The following is a 19283-nucleotide window of genomic DNA, read 5'->3' as shown; positions in this document are numbered from 1 at the left end:
TTCGCACCAAAGTATGTTCATCTCTAGGAGACAGAACGCATCTCCTTCCTGAGCGGTATGACGGCTGCGTGGTCCCATGGTGTTTATACATGTGTACTATTGTTTGTACAGATGAACATCGTACCTTCAGGCGTTTGGAAATTGCTCCCAAGGATGAACCAGACTTGTGGAGGTCTACAATATCTTTCTGATGTCTTGGCTGATTTCTTTTGATTTTCCCATGATGTCAAGCAAAGAGGCACTGAGTTTGAAGGTAGGCCTTGAAATACATCCACAGGTACACCTCCAATGATGTCAATTAGCCTATCAGAAGCTTCTAAAGCCATGACATAATTTTCAGGAATTTTCCAAGGCACAGTCAATTTATTGTATGTAAACTTCTGACCCACTGGAATTGTGATACAGTGAATTATAAGTGAAATAATCTGTCTGTAAACAATTGTTGGAAAAATGACCTGTGTCATGCCAAAGTAGATGTCCTAACCAACTTGCCAAAACTATAGTTTGTTAACAAGACATTTGTGGAGTGGTTGAAAAACAAGTTTTAATGACTCCAACCTAAGAGTATGTAAACTTCCGACTTCAACTGTACCTATGTGTACAGAAACCAAAGTACAGAAACAGTCTCAATGCTGTGCATGACCTGAACTGTCAAAAACTGTTTGGTATGCTCTGGATTGACGTGTACGACAGCATGTTCCAGTTCCCGCCAATATTCAGCAACTTCGCAAAGCCACTGAAGAGGAGTGGGACAACATTCCACAGGCATCAAATCAAGTTTATTTTATATAGCCCTTCGTACATCAGCTAATATCTCGAGTGCTGTCCTTATATATCTCGAGTGATTTCCTTATATGAACTGTAACTCAGTCAAATATGTGAAAATGTTGCATTTATATTTATGTTCAGTGTAGTAGGTAGGCCCAGGCACTGCAGGCTTTGTCTCCCTCTTCTGGTGGTACATTGTAGGATTCACAGCTAAGCAAATTGAGCGTCAAACTACACAATTTAAAACAACTACAATTCCCATTTTGCACAGGGACAAACGTTGCCTAGGTTCAAAGGTTAATCATAACCAACACAATAGTATACTTGGCTAGCTGCTCGGCTCTTGGAGAAAGATAAACAACTCTTCTTTGTGAAATTAACAGCACTCGACTGCTATAGCATTGGAGTCTGATCAAACTGTTTGAAAATCATAAGTGTAGGTGTTTGCACTATTGTCGCTGTTTTTCGAAGGCGCTAGCTAATGTTAGCAAACTAACGTAGCCATCACTGAACTGGCTCGCTAGCTAGATAGTTACACACAAAACTACAGCTATGTTTGTGCAAGAAGAGAAGATATTCGCTGGAAAAATATTAAAAATCCACATTTGTACTATGGAGGGTACAGAGTGGTTGGAAGAAGTAACAGAGGGTACCACTATTGAAAAACTCAAAGAGAAGTGCTTGAAACATGTATGCTTGTTTATTTTCTTACTTGCTCATTAATTGGTGTTTGCCCGGGTGAAATTGTAACGTAGTTGTGTAACTGTGTCGCCGATGTTTGCAGCCCTAGTTGAAATAGTCAGTGTCGGTGTCAGTCGTTCCGTATTTATAGTAACTGGGTAGACACAGCTATTTATAATTTAGCAAGTTGGTTCACAAGTTAGCGAGCCTAGAATCCCTGCAAACTAGGCGCACCCCATGAGCTCTTTGGCAAAATGTGATAGCTAGCCTAGCCCAAATGCTCGTGTCTGTTGGTGTAGCTATGTAAGTTACTCTGTTTATGTTCCTAGGCTCCTGTCTTTTCCTTATTTGTTCCACAGACTATACTGTACTGTTGCTAGTTAGGGCCACCCATTTTTACACTTGATTCTTCTGTAAGTGGCAGTATGATGCCCCACATGCAGCTAGCCTACCCCATATGGCTGCCAGTCTCTTTCTGCACTGCATCCTCCTAGTACAAGTTTAGATAAGCGAGATAACAGTAAGAGACCCAGCTAATGCAGAAATCATTGGTACTTTTTAGAAATAGGTTTGGCTGTTGATATATGTCTAGCTAGCCTATCCATTACCAATTATTTGCGTGGTTAAAAAAAAAGAAAAAAAGAGTAATATAATTATCAGGGTGAAAGTACTGCTACTGGTTCCTGTCGGTGGGATAATTTTTTTGGGGGGGTGGGGGGTTTGCTTGTTTTGCAGTATGTACATGGAAGCCTCGAAGACCCCAAAACAATCACACACCATAAACTTGTCCATGCTGCCACGGAGAGGATCCTCAAAGAAACTAAAACGGTTGCAGATGAAAGTCTAAAAGATAAAGGTACTCCTATAGATTTAAAGGTTTGAAGTTGTCTCAATGTTTATAATTTCCAATCAAACAATTAGCCAATATGATCAATGCTACTACATGCCATTAAGTGAATGTTTTCCTTTGCTTTTAGATGTTCTTCTACTGATAAAGAAGAGACCACTGCCACCCCCTCTGAAAATGGCTGACATAACTGCAGAGGAAAAGGTAGGCCAAACAACAGATTTAAATACTCTCCCTAATTGTATTGGTTTGTGGCTTATCTAACTCGGCAAGGGCACTGATCATCAGACAAAAATGTTTAATGAATTGCTAAGACTGCTAGAACCAGGGACAACACATCAAGAAACGTATTACATCCAACTAGTTGTACTGTTTGGGACTATCTTAATGTGTGTTTCCTCCTTGTCTGTCAGAAGAAGCAGGATAACAAGGCTCCAGATAAAGATGCCATCCTGAAGGCCACCGCTGGCCTGTCCACCCGCCACACAGACCGCACTGTCACCCAACATAACATCAGAGATGTAAGTACAGTACGGCACAATACAGTAAATAACCTGTCAGAATGCATAGTTCAAGCACTTCAGGAGCTTTCAACTAACTATTGTACTGAAATTCAACTATAGGCCTAAAATGCATGGTCCTGCAAACTTATCAGAGACATATTCAAATGAGTGGATTTGGTCATATTAAGCCTGTTCTAAGTCCCTGATACTAAGATTTATTTATTTATTTTTTAGCCAGGAAGTTCCAATGAGGTCAGAAGATCTCATTCCCAAAGAACCTCATTCTTAAAGAGAGGTTATTAATTCTGGTTTATGTGTGTGTGTGTGTACATTTTCCATCAGTTTCAGACGGAGCTCAGGAAAATCCTTGTCTCTCTCATTGAAGTGGCCCAGAAGCTTCTCGCCTTGAACCCCGATGCCGTGGAGCTCTTCAAAAAGGCCAATGGTACAGTGTAGAAATTATTTAATTATCTAAGATTGTTTTTGGCACCTGCCTTGCAGGGCTGTAAGAGGCTGGTTTTGCATTAGTTTATTTTATATTTTTTAACTAGGCAAGTCAGTTGAGAACAAATCCTTATTTACAATGATGGCCTAGGAACAGTGGGTTAACTGCCTTGTTCAGGGGCAGAACGACAGATTTTTACCTTGTCAACTCTGGGATCTGATCTAGCAAACTTTCGGTTACTGGCCCAACGTTCTAACCACTAGGCTACCTGCCGCCCCAACGGCTACCTGCCATTTTTAATGAACAACAAGTTGGAGCTGTAACAGTCATATTGTCACTGAGCTTATGTATGAGTGACAGAATAGTGCAATATGTAAGGGATAATCAACTAGTGGCTATACGTTCTCTGGAAAATAATGTGCGACGTGGAACTCACCTTCCACAGAGTTGTATTATTTTCCAGAGTACGCATTAGAGCTCCCAAGTTGAATATCCCTTTTTTTATACCATGGCTATAATTTAACACATTTGATGCTAGAAATGTGTTCAACCACTGAAGTAGCTAGCAAGTTTACTAGATATCTATAGTAGTTGCCTTGGTAACCAAACAAATAGACTTGCTAGCTCAGCTAACCAAATCCATATAAATCAGTATGATTGATTCTGATTTCTATGGCCAAAGCATTAGTCCTAATTTGCTATTATGAAAATCTAATTCAACAATGCCAATAATGTTTTCAAATCAACTTTTGCTTTCAAAAGCAGCTCAAACAGAACATGTAAGTATGAATTTCATAGCCACTGAATTATACTGTGCATTATAGGGAATTATAAACTGGGTGGTTCGAGCCCTGAATGCTGATTGACTGACAATCGTGGTATATCAGACCATATACCACGGGTATGACAACATTTATTTTTACTGCTCTAATTACATTGGTAACCAGTTTATAATAGCAATAAGGCACCTCTGGGCTTTGTGGGTTGGCATCGTGCCTAAGAACAACCCTTAGCAGTGGTATGTTGGCCACATACCACACCCCCCCGTGCCTTATTGCTTAATTATACAGCGGGTGGATCTAATTCTGGATGCTGATTGGTTAAAACTGCGTTGCAGTCGGTGTCTATTCCACAAGTTACCACTGGCTAAATCTATGCCGTTAAAATGCTTATTTACTCTGTTCCATCTGACTGCGCAATCCACTGTCTCGTCAGCCCAGCCAGGCAATTTATAAACTTGATCTCTACTATAAAATGCATCTAGACAATATCTCACCTTTCTTTTAGACTAACATTTAGTTTTCAACAGCGGAGATTTGTATAAATCTTGCTTTCTGACATTTGCAACATTTCAATATTCAAATTTGAGACAGACGGGCAGCTTTTCTCAGCCAGTCGAAATCATGAATCAGCATACATTTTTATGGATACAAAGAAATGTCAATAAACAGGTGAAGCTAAATGAAGTGCAGCTAGTTTGCAGTCTTTCCAGCTTCAGTTTGAAGTGATTGTGTTAGCTGTGTTTTTGGCTAGCTTCTCTGAACAACAGTGTCCAGATTTTCTATGCCAGGTGAAATCGCGCATCATTAGCTCATTGTTATGGATGTATCCCAAAAAATATCACTAGAAAACAGCTTAAACAAACGCAAATGCGGCTGTTATTCTGGCTGCACTGTTTGACATGACTAAGTTAGCTGTAGTTGAATAGCTAGCAAGCAAGGGATAAGAACGTTGCCAGCCAGTATGGCAATGGAACATTTAGAATGAACGACTGGGTTGCGCCAATACAGTTGAAGTCGGAAGTTTACATACACTTAGGTTGGAGTCATTAAAACTCGTTTTTCAACCGCTCCACAAATTTATTGTTAACAAACTATAGTTTTGGCAAGTCGGTTAGGACATCTACTTTGTGCATGACACAAGTAATTTTTCCAACAATTGTTTACAGACAGATTATTTCACTTACAATTCACTGTGTCACAATTCCATTGAGTCAGAAGTTTACATACATAAGTTGACTGTGCCTTTAAACAGCTTGGAAAATTCCAGGAAATGTCATGGCTTTAGAAGCTTCTGATGGGCTAATTTACCTAATTTGAGTCAATTGGAGGTGTACCTGTGGATGTATTTTAAGGCCTACCTTCAAACTCAGTGCCTCTTTGATTGACATCATGGGAAAATCAAAAGAAATCAGCCAGACCTCAGAAAAATATTGTGGACCTCCACAAGTCTGGTTCATCCTTGGGAGCAATTTCCAAACGCCTGAAGGTACCATGTTCATCTGTACAAACAATAGTATGCAAGTATAAACACCATGGGACCACGCAGCCGTCATACTGCTCAGGAAGGAGACACGTTCTGTCTCCTAGAGATGAACGTACTTTGGTGCGAAAAGTGCAAATCAAACCCAGAACAACAGCAAAGGACCTTGTGAAGATGCTGGAGGAAACTGGTACAAAAGTATCTATATCCACAGTAAAACGAGTCCTATATCAACATAACCTGAAAGGCCTCTCAGCAAGGAAGAAGCCGCTGCTCCAAAACCGCCATAAAAAAGCCAGACTACGGTTTGCAACTGCACATGGGGACAAAGATCATACTTTTTGGAGAAATGTCCTCTGGTCTGAGGAAACAAAAATAGAACTGTTTGGCTATAATAACCATCCTTATGTTTGGAGGAAAAAGGGGGAGGCTTGCAAGCCGAATAACACCATCTCAACCGTGAAGCACAGGGGTGGCAACATAATGTTGTGGGGGTGCTTTGCTGCAGGAGGGACTGATGTACTTAACAAAATAGATGGCATCATGAGGGAGGGAAATTATTTGGATATATTGAAGCAACATCTCAAGACATCAGTCAGGAAGTAAAGCTTGGTCGCAAATGGATCTTCCAAATGGACATTGACCCCAAGCATACTTCCAAAGTTGTGGAAAAATGGCTTAAGGACAACAAAGTCAAGGTATTGGAGAGGCCATCACAAAGCCCTGACCTCAATCCTATAGAAAATGTGTGTGCAGAACTGAAGAAGCGTGTGTGATTCAGGGGGCCTACAAACCTGACTCAGTTACACCAGCTCTGTCAGGAGGAATGGGCCAAAATTCAACCAACTTATTGTGGGAAGCTTGTGGAAGGCTACCCAAAACGTTTGACCCAAGTTAAAAAATTGAAAGGCAATGCTACCGAATACTAATTGAGTGTATGTAAACTTCTGACCCACTGGGAATGTGATGAAAGAAATAAAAGCTGAAATAAATCATTCTCTACTATTATTCTGACATTTCACATTCTTAAAATAAAGTGGTTATCCTAACTGACCTAAGACAGGGAATTTTTACTAGGATTAAATGTCAGGAATTGTGAAACTGAGTTAAAATATATTTGGCTGGCCTCCCGGGTGGCGCAGTGGTCTAGGGCACTGCATCGCAGTGCTAGCTGCGCCACCAGAGTCTCTGGGTTCGCGCCCAGGCTCTGTCGCAGCCGGCCGCGACCGGGAGGTCCGTGGGGCGACGCACAATTGGCATAGCGTCGTCCGGGTTAGGGAGGGTTTGGCCGGTAGGGATATCCTTGTCTCATCGCGCTCCAGCGACTCCTGTGGCGGGCCGGGCGCAGTGCGCGCTAACCAAGGGGGCCAGGTACACGGTGTTTCCTCCGACACATTGGTGCGGCTGGCTTCCGGGTTGGAGGCGCGCTGTGTTAAGAAGCAGTGCGGCTTGGTTGGGTTGTGCTTCGGAGGACGCATGGCTTTCGACCTTCGTCTCTCCCGAGCCCGTACGGGAGTTGTAGCGATGAGACAAGATAGTAATTACTAGCGATTGGATACCACGAAAATTGGGGAGAAAATGGGAGAAAATTTAAAAAGAAAAAAAAATATATATATATATATATATATATATATATATATATATATATATATATATATATATACAGTGATCCCTCGCCACTTCGCGGTTCACTTATCGCGGATTCGCTATTTCGCGGATTTTCATAATGCATTTTTTTTTTTTTTTTGGTGCATTGTGCTCTGCATTCTGATTCGCTAAAAACTCACTCCCGCTTCTTGTATCAAAACATGCTACGAATTGTGCTATCATTTTGTCGTCTCGTGCAGTTATGTGTACGTACATAAAACAGCTTGGCAAATTTACATTAAGTTGGCCAAATTATCTTGTAATTTCGAACATCTCCTAAACCCATAATGTCGACGAAACGGCCTACACGTGAGTCACTGTATTTGTATACATGTAATAGTTGCTAATTGTAAAAAAAAAAAAAGTTTTCTATTTCGCGGATTTCACTTATCGCGGGTCATTTTCGGAACGTAACCCCCGCGATAAACGAGGGATTACTGTATATATATATATATATATATATATATATATATATATATATTTGGCTAAGGTGTATGTAAACTTCCGACTTCAACTGTAGATACAGAACAAAAAGACTAAATGACTGGGTCACGTCTCTGGCAACCGAACCGATAGAACGAACGACCAGCCAGCTTGGGTAGCAACCCTAGATTTGTGTCAGTACTATATCTTGTGGAATGATTAAATAGTATGAATAAATTAATCAAAATAAAATAAAGTATATTTTGGTAACCCGTTGTATAAAAGTGATAATGCCAGAGAAGCCGGTGTTTGGAGAATATATTGGCACGGTTTGACAATATATCCCTCAAACACCGGCTTCTCGGGCATTATCACTTAAATAATGCACGCTCTAAAATTCCCTTCAAGGCAGTCAGTAGCAATGCCATTGCATAAAGTATTATTATAGTTATACTATTATTCACTAATATTGTGTGTGTGGTTTGTCAGCCATGCTGGATGAGGAGGAGGAGGACCGGGTGGATGAGACGACCCTTCAGCAGCTGACTGAGATGGGTTTCCCTGAGAGCAGAGCCATCAAAGCTCTCAGACTCAACCAGTGAGTCACAATCAATAATACTTATCAGCACCTGAAGTCAAATGAGATTAATCAGAATCACTGACACAACCAGTGCAGGGTTTTTTCTGAATCAAAAAGGGGCGTGACGGGGGTGTGGCAATGGGCATGCTCAGCCCATGGTTAGTGCTATCTTGGCCCAGCTGTATTTGGTCAAGGCCCTGGGCAAGAACATTTTTGAGACCCCCATCTTGGCCACGGGGCTATTTCCTGCAATTCTGCAGATTTTTCCATGAAGCTGAGAGAGCTTTTGCCGTTTGTAAGCCAATCTTCTGCAATTCTGCTATGGAGCTGAGAGAACTTTTAGCTATTTTCCTGCATGTTTCCCCCCTGCAATTTGATGTATTTTGCCATGGCTAATACGGTGTTCTTATGCTCAAACATGATAACAAAACCAATAGTCCTGAATTCATTGTTTTTGTCTAGCTTTTATTTGAGTGATTTTTATTAATTTTTTTCTCTCATAGTTAAAAAAAATTATAGGTCCATTATTTTTTTAAATATTTTTTTTACATTCATGATACTAACTGGTTAGTTTTTTCTATATACAACAACACCGAGAACGTTTTTCCATCCCAAAAATTAATCCCCCCCTGAAAACACTGTTTGGACCTAAACAAATGATTAGGCCGTTCGCCCAAGACTTTTCTATGCAAAAAAAAAAAAAACTGTAGTGTTTAAGATGATGGCAGATAAAAAAAAAAAATGAATGAGCATGGCCTTGTTTCTATTACAGCATATTGGATGACACTCATTCATGTTCAATGTAACTGCGATAGGTTTAGGCTGCCACATAATACTCAAATTTTCCCTATACCCATCATGAGGTTGCTACAACCTAGCCTATGAATAAAAGTTTACAACGTAGGTGCACACAGGGCGAGACACCAAATTTAGGGTGACAGAGTGACACTTTTTTTTTTGACACATGGACAGACGGTGCCATTTAAATACTACCTTGCACACTCTTGCCTGCATCTAGCTGATATAGGGTGTAATCATTAGTCCAACAGTTGCAAACGAGAGTTTCTAATCGACAAATTCAGCTATGTTTATACTCGTTTTGTTCCGTTTGCTTTCTTTTAAGAAACATTTTTCAACAGAATCGTGAATAAATTCACCCCTGATCTCACACAAACACAGTTCGCTTTCATAGCAGCCACGTTGGATTCCTTCTCGCATCTATGCGCGCTCCTCCTCTCACCTCTTCCCTTTCGCTTGTGGACTTCAATGTGCAACACATCAGCTGTGAAAAAACCTTTCCAAGCCAAACCGCTACACTCAGCCTACATCATTGTCACCATATTAGCTAAAGTAACGTCATAGTCAGCAAAGCTAATTGAACTAACGCGTTAGTAAACCCGCTACAATCATGCAGTAATGTTAGTGTACTGTATAGTCACTAAGCAGTTACATTGGCGGCCCTGGTGGCAATACATTTGTAAAACCGAAAACTTACCTTGAGTTCCAGTGTTGTGTTGGAAAGTCATAGCCAGCTAGCTAACATAGCCATCCCTCTGTTTGAGCAGGGTGTTCAGTAGGCTAAACTAGCTAGCTGCATTTGCTAGCAAAGTGAGAGAGAGAAATTACTCTCTCTTGCTTCTCCATTTTGGAAGTAATTAATTTAACTGTTCAACTATTGTCTTTCTCTCTCTGAATCAACTACTCAGCACATTTTATACACTAGTGCTAGCTTGCTGTTTATGCGTTCAGTACTAGATTAATTCTCTGATCCTTTGATTGGGTGGACAAAATGTCAGTTCATGCTGCAAGAGCTCTGAGGTTGGAGGAAGTCCTCTGGAAGTTGTCATAATTACTGTGTAAGTCTATGGAAGGGGGTGAGAACCACGAGCCTCCTAGGTTTTGTGTTGAAGTCAATGTACCCAGAGGAGGATGGAAGCTAGCTGTCTTCCTGCTACACCATGGCGCTACCCTACAGAGTGCTGTTGAGGCTACTGTAGAACTTCTTTGCAAAATAGTGTGTTTTAATCAATTATTTGGTGATGTGATTATATTTAGTATAGTTTTATCCAAAAAGGATACATTTCTGGCATTTTTTTTTTTTTTTTTTTTTTTTTTTTTATAAATTCACTGAGGATGGACCACTACGCTGGAGTGTAGTCTGAGTCAATGATACTGGTCAGTGGTCATATCAGTGAAGTCTATAAAGAATCAATTAGACACTTAGCCTGTGATTCTATCCATCACAACAAGTGAGTCCAGTCTGATCAGATGAGTCTGAAACAACAAATTTAACCATGCCCCTCCCTCACTGCCTCTCCTGCAGCATGTCAGTGACCCAGGCCATGGAGTGGCTGATTGAGCATGTAGACGACCCCACGGTGGACACCACCCTGCCCGGCCAGGACGCCCCAGGAGCAGTAGGAGCCACAGCACCACCCCTGATCCCCTCTATCTCCGCCTCATTTCCGAACCTCCTCCGCACCCTCTCCCAGACCAACACGGATGCCGCCGCCAGGCAGGACGAACTCACTGAGATCTTCAAGAGGATCCGAAGGAAAAGGGAGTTCAGGCCCGACTCACGGGTGAGTGTTCTCTCTGTCCCAATGCCCTGGGATATACCAAGCTAAAACTGTTACATGTTAGACTGGTCCCATATCTGTTTGTGCTGAATAGCCAACTGAAGGATTTGGCAAGACGACAAACAAATATGTGACCAGGCAAGAAACCTTCCTAATGTTGAATTGCATACCAATGTACCCTCAGAACAGCCTCAATTCATTAGCCTCAACTCTACAACATATCGAAAGCGTTTCACAGGGATGCTGGCCCATGGTGTGCCTGGCACATACTACCATACCCCGTTCAAAGGCACTTCAATCTTTTGTCTTGCTCATTCACCCTCTGACATGTACACATACACAATCCATGTTTCAATTGTCTCAAGGCTTAAAAATCCTTTAACCTGTCTTTCCTCCCCATTGCTATTGCAACCTCTGCAATAAGGAATTGTTTAAATTTTTTATTTATGGAACCTTTATTTAACTAGGCAAGTCAGTTAAGAACAAATTCTTATTTACAATGACGGCCTACCCCGGCCAAACCCAGACGACGCTGGGCCAATTGTGCGCCGCCCTATGGGACTCCCAATCACGGCCGGATGTAATGCAGCCTGGAATTGAGATAGCATACCGTAATTTCCGGACTATAAGCCGCTACTTTTTTCCCACGCTATGAACCTCGCGGTTTATACAATGACGCGGCTAATTTGTTTTTTTGTTTTTTTCACAAGATTCATGCCGCCAAAAAAATTAGCACCGTCACATAATGTGACGTAAATCGAGCGCGCTCAAACTTGCCATCATTCTGATTACGGTAGTCATTTTGTCACCCTCATCATGGCAAAGACACGGAGAAATGCATATGATGCAGCTTTCAAGTTGAAGGCGATCGATCTGGCTGTTGGAAAAGGAAATAGAGCTGCTGCACGGGAGCTTGGCCTTAATGAGTCGATGATAAGACGTTGGAACTGTGCAGATCCGACTGAAAGCCAAAACAATCGCCACCGCAATGAAGTTTGACTTTCTTGGTAGGCTACTGTTTACTGCTATTTATTTTTTATTTTTGTTACAAGCCGTGTTTCGTTAAAGCCTATTTATTTTTGTTACAAGCCGTGTTTCGTTTAAAAGCCTATTTATTTTTGTTACAAGCCGTGTTTCGTTTAAAGGCTGTGTAAAGTTCATTTGTTTCAATGTACCGGTAGGCACTTGCGGCTTATAGACATGTGCGGTTTATTTATGTACAAAATACATATTTGTAAAAAATTCAGTGGGTACGGCTTATATTCAGGTGCGCTTAATAGTCCAGCAATTACGGTACACACAGTTTCATGGCCTGAACTCCATTAATACTCACTTGTTAATGATTATTCACTAAACAAGATACAAACAAACTATAGTTTAAAATGAAACATGTTACATTTTAACAGAATCCATCAACTGATTGAAGGGGATTTAACAAGTGACATAAATAAGAGGTCATAGCTTTCCCCTGGAAAGAGCTATTACTAATGTTTTGTACACTGTGTATATAGCTGTTAGCTAGCTTACCTAAAATGTCGTAAAATGTGTCTCTGCTACTCTCTTACTGAATGTTGTCTTCAAACTGTGATAAACTATTGGCCCTTTTTATAGAATGACGGTGTAGTGTGTAATGATAAACTAACTCAGTATCGTTCTTTGTCTCTGCAGGCTGTCATTGCGTTAATGGAGATGGGCTTTGATGAGAAGGAGGTGGTCGATGCCCTGAGAGTCAATAACAACCAACAGGATGCTGCAGTAGGTTTACTGTCCACACTGAGGAATAAAAGATCAAAGAAAATGAAGCAGACACTTATTGAGTAAAAAAAATAAGTAATTGCTTCCTGTCTTCTATGAATGGACTGCTTTTTACACCTCTTACCCATGTTGTCATTAGGAATGAGAACTGGTTCTCCATTGACCGTCCTAGTTTAAGAGAAGTTAACTTAGCGATCTAAACCCACAGTGCGAGTGGCTGCTGGGGGACAGGAAGCCGTCTCCGGAGGACTTGGATAAAGGCATCGACATCAACAGTTCTCTGTTCCAGGCCATCCTGGAGAACCCTGTGGTCCAGCTGGGCCTCACCAATCCCAAAACACTGCTGGGTAGGTTTGGAGTAAAACAAATTGTTCAGTTAAAAATAACAAAGCTCAGAGGATAAGGGGAGGGGGTGTACCTGTTCATCAAGCGTCACGCTACAGAAACATGCTTCAGTCTTATGGGCCGTTCTGGCTCAGACGAGGCTACTTATTGAATTGTTGTGTAGTCTCTAAAACCCTCTAAAACCTTCTGTTTGTGTGTAGCGTTTGAGGACATGTTGGAGAACCCTCTGAACAGCCCCCAATGGATGAATGACCCTGAGACTGGGCCTGTCATGCTGCAGATCTCCAGAATCTTCCAGACACTCAACCGCACGTAGAGAGTGTGTGTGTGTGAGCTTGTGTGAGCTTGTGTGAGCTTGTGTGAGTGTGTGTGTGTGAGCTTGTGTGTGTAGTTGAGCTTGTGTGTGTGTGTGTAGGTGAGCTTGTGTAAGTGTGCACACGGCTGTGACAAGTATTGTTTTTTGCCTTAAAGTCAAAGGGGGGGGGGGGGGGGGGGGGGTGTAAAATACATATTTATTTATACCACAGAAAACCTTGTACAAAACTATGTTAACATGATTATTACAATTATTGTTGTTTTTTTACATTTTAAAAATAACAGTTTATAGTTATGACGCACATGATTTATTTGATACATTTATCCATGTACAAAAAAAGACCATCGGGCATCAAACCAATGTTTACTCTTCAAAAACATTCCTTTTTGCCATATTCAAATATGAATTTGTTTAATTTGTCTCCTTAAATTATTACATGTCCTCAAAGGTGAATGTTTCTACCGTGAGTTGAATGACTCCAGGCAGTCTGTATAATTTGGTTGAAGACAAGTCAGACTGCAAGTGAACATGCATCAAACTGTTGCGTGATGATGAAATGAGTGTTCAGTACTCACCAGAGGTTTGTTCAGAACATGAAAACGTTCCAAAGGTTGTAGATAGACATGTAATGTATAGAGCGGATCCGATTAGATTATTCCCTGTGACAAATAAGGTCTGTTCTAAATTACGTGTTTCCATCTTAAAGTTGTGTAACGTTCCACCCTTCCTGAATGATTAAACCTCAGGTTATGTTCCAGTTAACCTCTCCTTCCTTCTAAATTGTGCACTTGTTCACTTCCCTTCTGTGGTTTAAAAGGAAATGACTGGTGTAAGAAATGTGGTTGAAACTCCCTCTAGTCCATGCCTCCACAAATCTGATGCTTTTAGATTTGTAGGAAGTATTGGGATGCACTTGCTGTGGTGGCAATGGTTGTGCTTATCACATTAAGTCCAGAACTTAGAGTGTGGAGGTACAGGTGGATTTGGGTGGTCAGACACACTGACTTTATCTTTTGCTTTCGCTCACAATCTCTCTGTGTGTTCAACCTTGGGAGCCTAGTGGTCTGCCTGCTGTGAGTCACAGTGTGACACTACTCAAAGAAGTGGGAAAGTAAAGGAGGACATTGTCCTTCTCCCAAATATGTATTTAATTGCAACTTTCTTTTTAGAAAAGTGTATTATGTGCTGTCTTTTTAGTGTCTGAAGTCAAATCTGTCTTGGTAATGGTCTTGATTTAAATATCTATCTAGAGACCTACAGTACCAGGTCAAAAGTTTGGACACCTACACATTCAAGGGTTTTTCTTTATTTTTTAAAATTATTTTAAAAAATCTACATTACACTTGTAATGTACTTGTTGGCTGCTTGTTCTTCACTCTGCGGTCCAAATCATCCAAAACCATCTCGATTGGGTTGAGGTTGGGTGATTGTGAAGGCCAGGTCATCTGATGCAGCACTCCATCAATATCCTTGGTCAAATATCCCTTACACAGCCTGGAGTTGTGTTTTGAGTCATTGTCCTGTTGAAAAACAAATGATAGTCCCACTAAGCGCAGATGGGATGGTGTATCGCTGCAGAATGCTGTGGTAGCCATGCTGGTTAAGTGTGCCTTAAATTCTAAATAAATCACCAACCGTGTCATCAGCAAACCACCATCACACCTCCATGCTTCATGATGGGAACCACACATGCAGAGATCATCCCTTCACCTACTCTGCGTCTCGCAAAGACACAGAGGTTGGAACCAAAAATCTCCAATTTGGTCTCATCAGACCAAAGGACAGATTTCCACCGTTCTAATGTCCATTGCTCGTGTTTCTTGGCTCAAGCAAGTCTCTTGTAATTGGTGTCCTTTATTAGTGGTTTCTTTCTTCAATTTGACTCATGAAGGCCTGATTCACGCAGTCTCCTCTGAACAGTTGATGTTGAGATGTGTCTGTTACTTGAACTCTGTGAATCATTTATTTGGGCTGCAATCGGAGGTGCAGGTAACTAGTGAACTTATCTTCTGCAGCAGAGGTAACTCTGGATCTTCCTTTCCTGTGTTGGGAGAGCCAGTTACATCATAGCGCTTGGTTTTTGCGACTGCACTTGAAGAAATTTTCAAAGTTCTTGAAATGTTCCGTATTGACTGACCTTCATGTCTTAGTAATGATGGACTGTTTGTTTGCTTGTTTGAGCTGTTCTTGCCATATTATGGACTTGGTCTTTCACCAAATAGGGCTATCTTCTGTATTCCACCCGTAACTTGTCATAACACAAGTGATGAAACACATTAAGAAGGAAAGAAATTCTGGAAATTAACTTTTATCAAGGCACACTTGTTAATTGAAATGCATTCCAGGTGACTACCTCATGAAGCTGGTTGAGAGAATGCCAAGAGTGTGCAAAGCTGTCAAGGCAAAGGGTGGCTACTTTTTTGGCAACTACATGATTCCATATGTGTTATTTTGTAGTTTTGATGTCTTCACTATTATTCTACAATGTAGAAAATAGTAAAAAATAAAAACCCTTGAATGAGTAGGTGTCCAAACTTTCGACTGGTACTGTATGTATTAATTAGTTGTCATTGTGCTCTGAATGTTATCACGTTGCTCTAATTCTGCGCCTGTTCTCAATGCTCTTAAAACAACTCACTACACCAGGAACAATAGTACTCGTATTTTCTGACAATGGGCGGTCTGAGTGCCTGTCTGTTTGTGCTGTTAGACCAACTTCTTGTCACTGATTGCAGGGGTTTTTCTGGATCAAAAAGTGTCTTAGGTGGTGGACGTGACAGTGGACGCAACCGGCCTGTTTATCTTTTCTTTTTTACACAGTTTGGATGGCGGCCCACCCAAGGATTTCAATAGGAGAAAATGACACTGAGCGTTGGAGTTGGCAAGAGCACAAACAGTTCTGGGACCAGGCTACATATGATAGGTTTCAGGGGAAATTGACGCTTGATCCACGGATGTCACATTAGTGGAAGGGGGTTGATTGAGTGGTGGTGTATCATTCCTTCCTGCAATGAAGCAAGCTATCTTAGTATGTTCATACTAAGCCAATGCATTGAAGGATTTGACATGCAGTGGTATACTGAGCTAAGTAAACCTGCTAGTTGAATGGTGGGCCAGTAAACTAGATGTGAGCTGTTTAACCAAAACATCATGTACTTATTATTGACTGTGCGATGACTTGCCTTATCATAAGATATACGTGTAATAATAGTGCATTTTTGTGCAATAGCAAGACCTGTAAAAATATATTTGATTAGTGTCAGAAATATGTGAATTGAAATGAGTTAGTAAGGCTATATCTTTATTCTATATATTTTTACAATAATTTATAGTAAGTGAGTACTCAGACACGCTAGTACTGCTTTTGATGAATCAATATGACTGATTATTTTAGGCTCCGTCCCAAATGGCACCCCATTCCCTAAAATATATACAGTACCAGTCGAAAGTTTGGCCACACCGACTCGTTCAAGGGTTTTTCTTTATTTTACTATGTTCTACATTGTAGAAATAATAGTGAAGACATCAAAACTATGGAATCATGTAGTAACTCAAAAAGTGTTGGACAAATAAAATATATTTTATTCTTCAAAGTAGCCACCCTTTGCCTTGGGAGCCAGGCCAACCCACTGGGGAGCCAGGCCCAGCCAAAGGTTAAATAAACATTTTAAGAAATCAGAATAAGATTTCCCCCACAAAATGGCTTTATTATAGATAGATATACTCCTCCCCCGTCTGACGATTCCACAGGTGAAGAACCCGGATGTGGTGGTCCTGGGCTGGCGTGGCTACACGTGGTCTGTGGTTGTAAGGCCGGTTGGACGTACTGCGAAATTCTCTAAAATGACCTTGGAGGCAGCTTATGCTAGAGAAATTAACATTAAATTCTCTGGCAACGGCTCCGGTGTGCCAATTGCACACTCCCTCAAAACTTGAAACATCTCTGGCATTGTGTTGTGTGAGACAACTACACATTTTAGTGGCCTTTTATTTTCCACAGCACAAGGTGCACTTGTGTAATGATAATACTGTTTAATCAGCTTCTTGATATTTCCACACCTGTCAGGTGGATGGATTATCTTGACAAAGGATAAAATGCTCACTAATGCATGTAAACGAGTTTGGTCATACGGAACATTCCTGGGATCTTTTATTTCAGCTCATGAAACATGGGACCAGCACTGTACAGTCGTGGCCAAAAGTTTTGAGAATGACACAAATATACATTTTCACAAAGTCTGCTGCCTCAGTTTGTATGATGGCAATTTGCATATACTCCAGAATGTTATGAAGAGTGATCAGATGAATTGCAATTAATTGCAAATTCCTTCTTTACCATGCAAATGAACTGAATCCCCCAAAAAGATTTCCACTGCATTTCAGCCCTGCCACAAAAGGACCAGCTGACATGTCAGTGATTCTCTCGTTAACACTGGTGTGAGTGTTGACGGGGACAATGCTGGAGATCACTCTGTCATGCTGATTGAGTTTGAATAACAGACTGGAAGCTTCAAAAGGAGGTTGGCAAAGAAGCCATTTCTGTCCAGGAAAAACATCAGGGACAGACTGATATTCTGCAAAAGGTACAGGGATTGGACTGCGGAGGACTGGGGTAAAGTCATTTTCTCTGATGAATCCCCTTTCCGATTGTTTGGGGCATCCGGAAAAGAGCTTGTCCCGGAGAAGACAAGGTGAGCGCTACCATCAGTCCTGTGTCATGCCAACAGTAAAGCATCCTGAGACCATTCATGTTTGGGGTTGCTTCTCAGCCAAGGGAGTGGGATCACTCACAATTTTGCCTAAGAACGAACACAGCCATGAATAAAGAATCGTACCAACACATCCTCCGAGAGCAACTTCTCCCAACCATCCAGGAACAGTTTGGTGACGAGCAATGCCTTTTTTCAGCATGATGGAGCACCTTGCCATAAGGCAAAAGTGATAGCTAAGTGGCTCGTGGAACAAAACATCGATAGTTTGGGTCCATGGCCAGGAAACTCCCCAGACCTTAATCCCATTGAGAACTTTTGGTCAATCCTCCATTCTGACAAACTCCAAGCATTGATAATGCAAGAATGGGCTGCCATCAGTCAGGATGTGGCCCAGAAGTTTATTGACAGCATGCCAGGGCAGATTGCAGAGGTCTTGAAAAAGAAGGGTCAACACTGAGAATATTGACTCTGCCTCAACTTCATGTAATTGTCATTAAAAGCCTTTGACACTTATGAAATGCTTGTAATTATACACTGCTCAAAAAAATAAAGGGAACACTTAAACAACACAATGTAACTCCAAGTCAATCACACTTCTGTGAAATCAAACTGTCCACTTAGGAAGCAACACTGATTGACAATAAATTTCACATGCTGTTGTGCAAATGGAAAAGACAAAAGGTGGAAATTATAGGCAATTAGCAAGACACCCCCAATAAAGGAGTGATTCTGCAGGTGGTGACCACAGACCACTTCTCAGTTCCTATGCTTCCTGGCTGATGTTTTGGTCACTTTTGAATGCTGGCGGTGCTCTCACTCTAGTGGTAGCATGAGATGGAGTCTACAACCCACACAAGTGGCTCAGGTAGTGCAGCTCATCCAGGATGGCACATCAATGCGAGCTGTGGCAAGAAGGTTTGCTGTGTCTGTCAGCGTAGTGTCCAGAGCATGGAGGCGCTACCAGGAGACAGGCCAGTACATCAGGAGACGTGGAGGAGGCCGTAGGAGGGCAACAACCCAGCAGCAGGACCGCTACCTCCGCCTTTGTGCAAGGAGGAGCACTGCCAGAGCCCTGCAAAATGACCTCCAGCAGGCCACAAATGTGCATGTGTCTGCTCAAACGGTCAGAAACAGACTCCATGAGGGTGGTATGAGGGCCCGACGTCCACAGGTGGGGGTTGTGCTTACAGCCCAACACCGTGCAGGACGTTTGGCATTTGCCAGAGAACACCAAGATTGGCAAATTCGCCACTGGCGCCCTGTGCTCACAGATGAAAGCAGGTTCACACGCACATGTGACAGAGTCTGGAGACGCCGTGGAGAACGTTCTGCTGCCTGCAACGTCCTCCAGCATGACCGGTTTGGCGGTGGGTCAGTCATGGTGTGGGGTGGCATTTCTTTGGGGGGCCGCACAGCCCTC

The 19283-nt window shown here is 41.7% G+C and overlaps 1 protein-coding gene across 2 annotated transcripts; it reads left to right on the top strand.

Annotated features, from left to right (window-relative positions):
- The first annotated feature begins 1069 nt into the window (after positions 1–1069).
- LOC120055224 (ubiquitin-associated domain-containing protein 1-like) lies at positions 1070–13304 on the top strand. 2 transcript variants are annotated; one of them, XM_039003138.1, is made up of 10 exons: positions 1070–1458; positions 2185–2305; positions 2427–2500; positions 2713–2817; positions 3142–3244; positions 8066–8174; positions 10480–10738; positions 12404–12490; positions 12699–12837; positions 13036–13304. In XM_039003138.1, exons 1-10 carry the CDS (start codon positions 1321–1323, stop codon positions 13149–13151), a joined length of 1251 nt encoding a protein of 416 aa, XP_038859066.1. In that variant the 5' UTR covers positions 1070–1320; the 3' UTR covers positions 13152–13304. The 2 variants fall into 2 exon arrangements, with proteins under 2 accessions (XP_038859066.1, XP_038859065.1); XM_039003137.1 differs by having other exon boundaries at positions 2710–2817.
- Positions 13305–19283: the final 5979 nt, after the last annotated feature.

Source organism: Salvelinus namaycush, chromosome 1 (assembly GCF_016432855.1).
Source record: "Salvelinus namaycush isolate Seneca chromosome 1, SaNama_1.0, whole genome shotgun sequence".
Lineage (NCBI taxonomy): Eukaryota > Metazoa > Chordata > Actinopteri > Salmoniformes > Salmonidae > Salvelinus > Salvelinus namaycush.
Note: the sequence above shows the minus strand (reverse complement) of the source record. Positions and strands in the feature narration are given on the sequence as shown.

Excerpts from the sequence above, each read along its gene's own strand:
- LOC120055224 (XM_039003137.1), top strand. The coding sequence starts at position 1,321 with ATGTTTGTGCAAGAAGAGAAGATATTCGCTGGAAAAATATTAAAAATC. Across the intron at positions 2,306-2,426 it reads TGAAAGTCTAAAAGATAAAG|ATGTTCTTCTACTGATAAAG; the intron begins GTACTCCTATAG and ends CTTTGCTTTTAG. Across the intron at positions 12,491-12,698 it reads ACAACCAACAGGATGCTGCA|TGCGAGTGGCTGCTGGGGGA; the intron begins GTAGGTTTACTG and ends CTAAACCCACAG.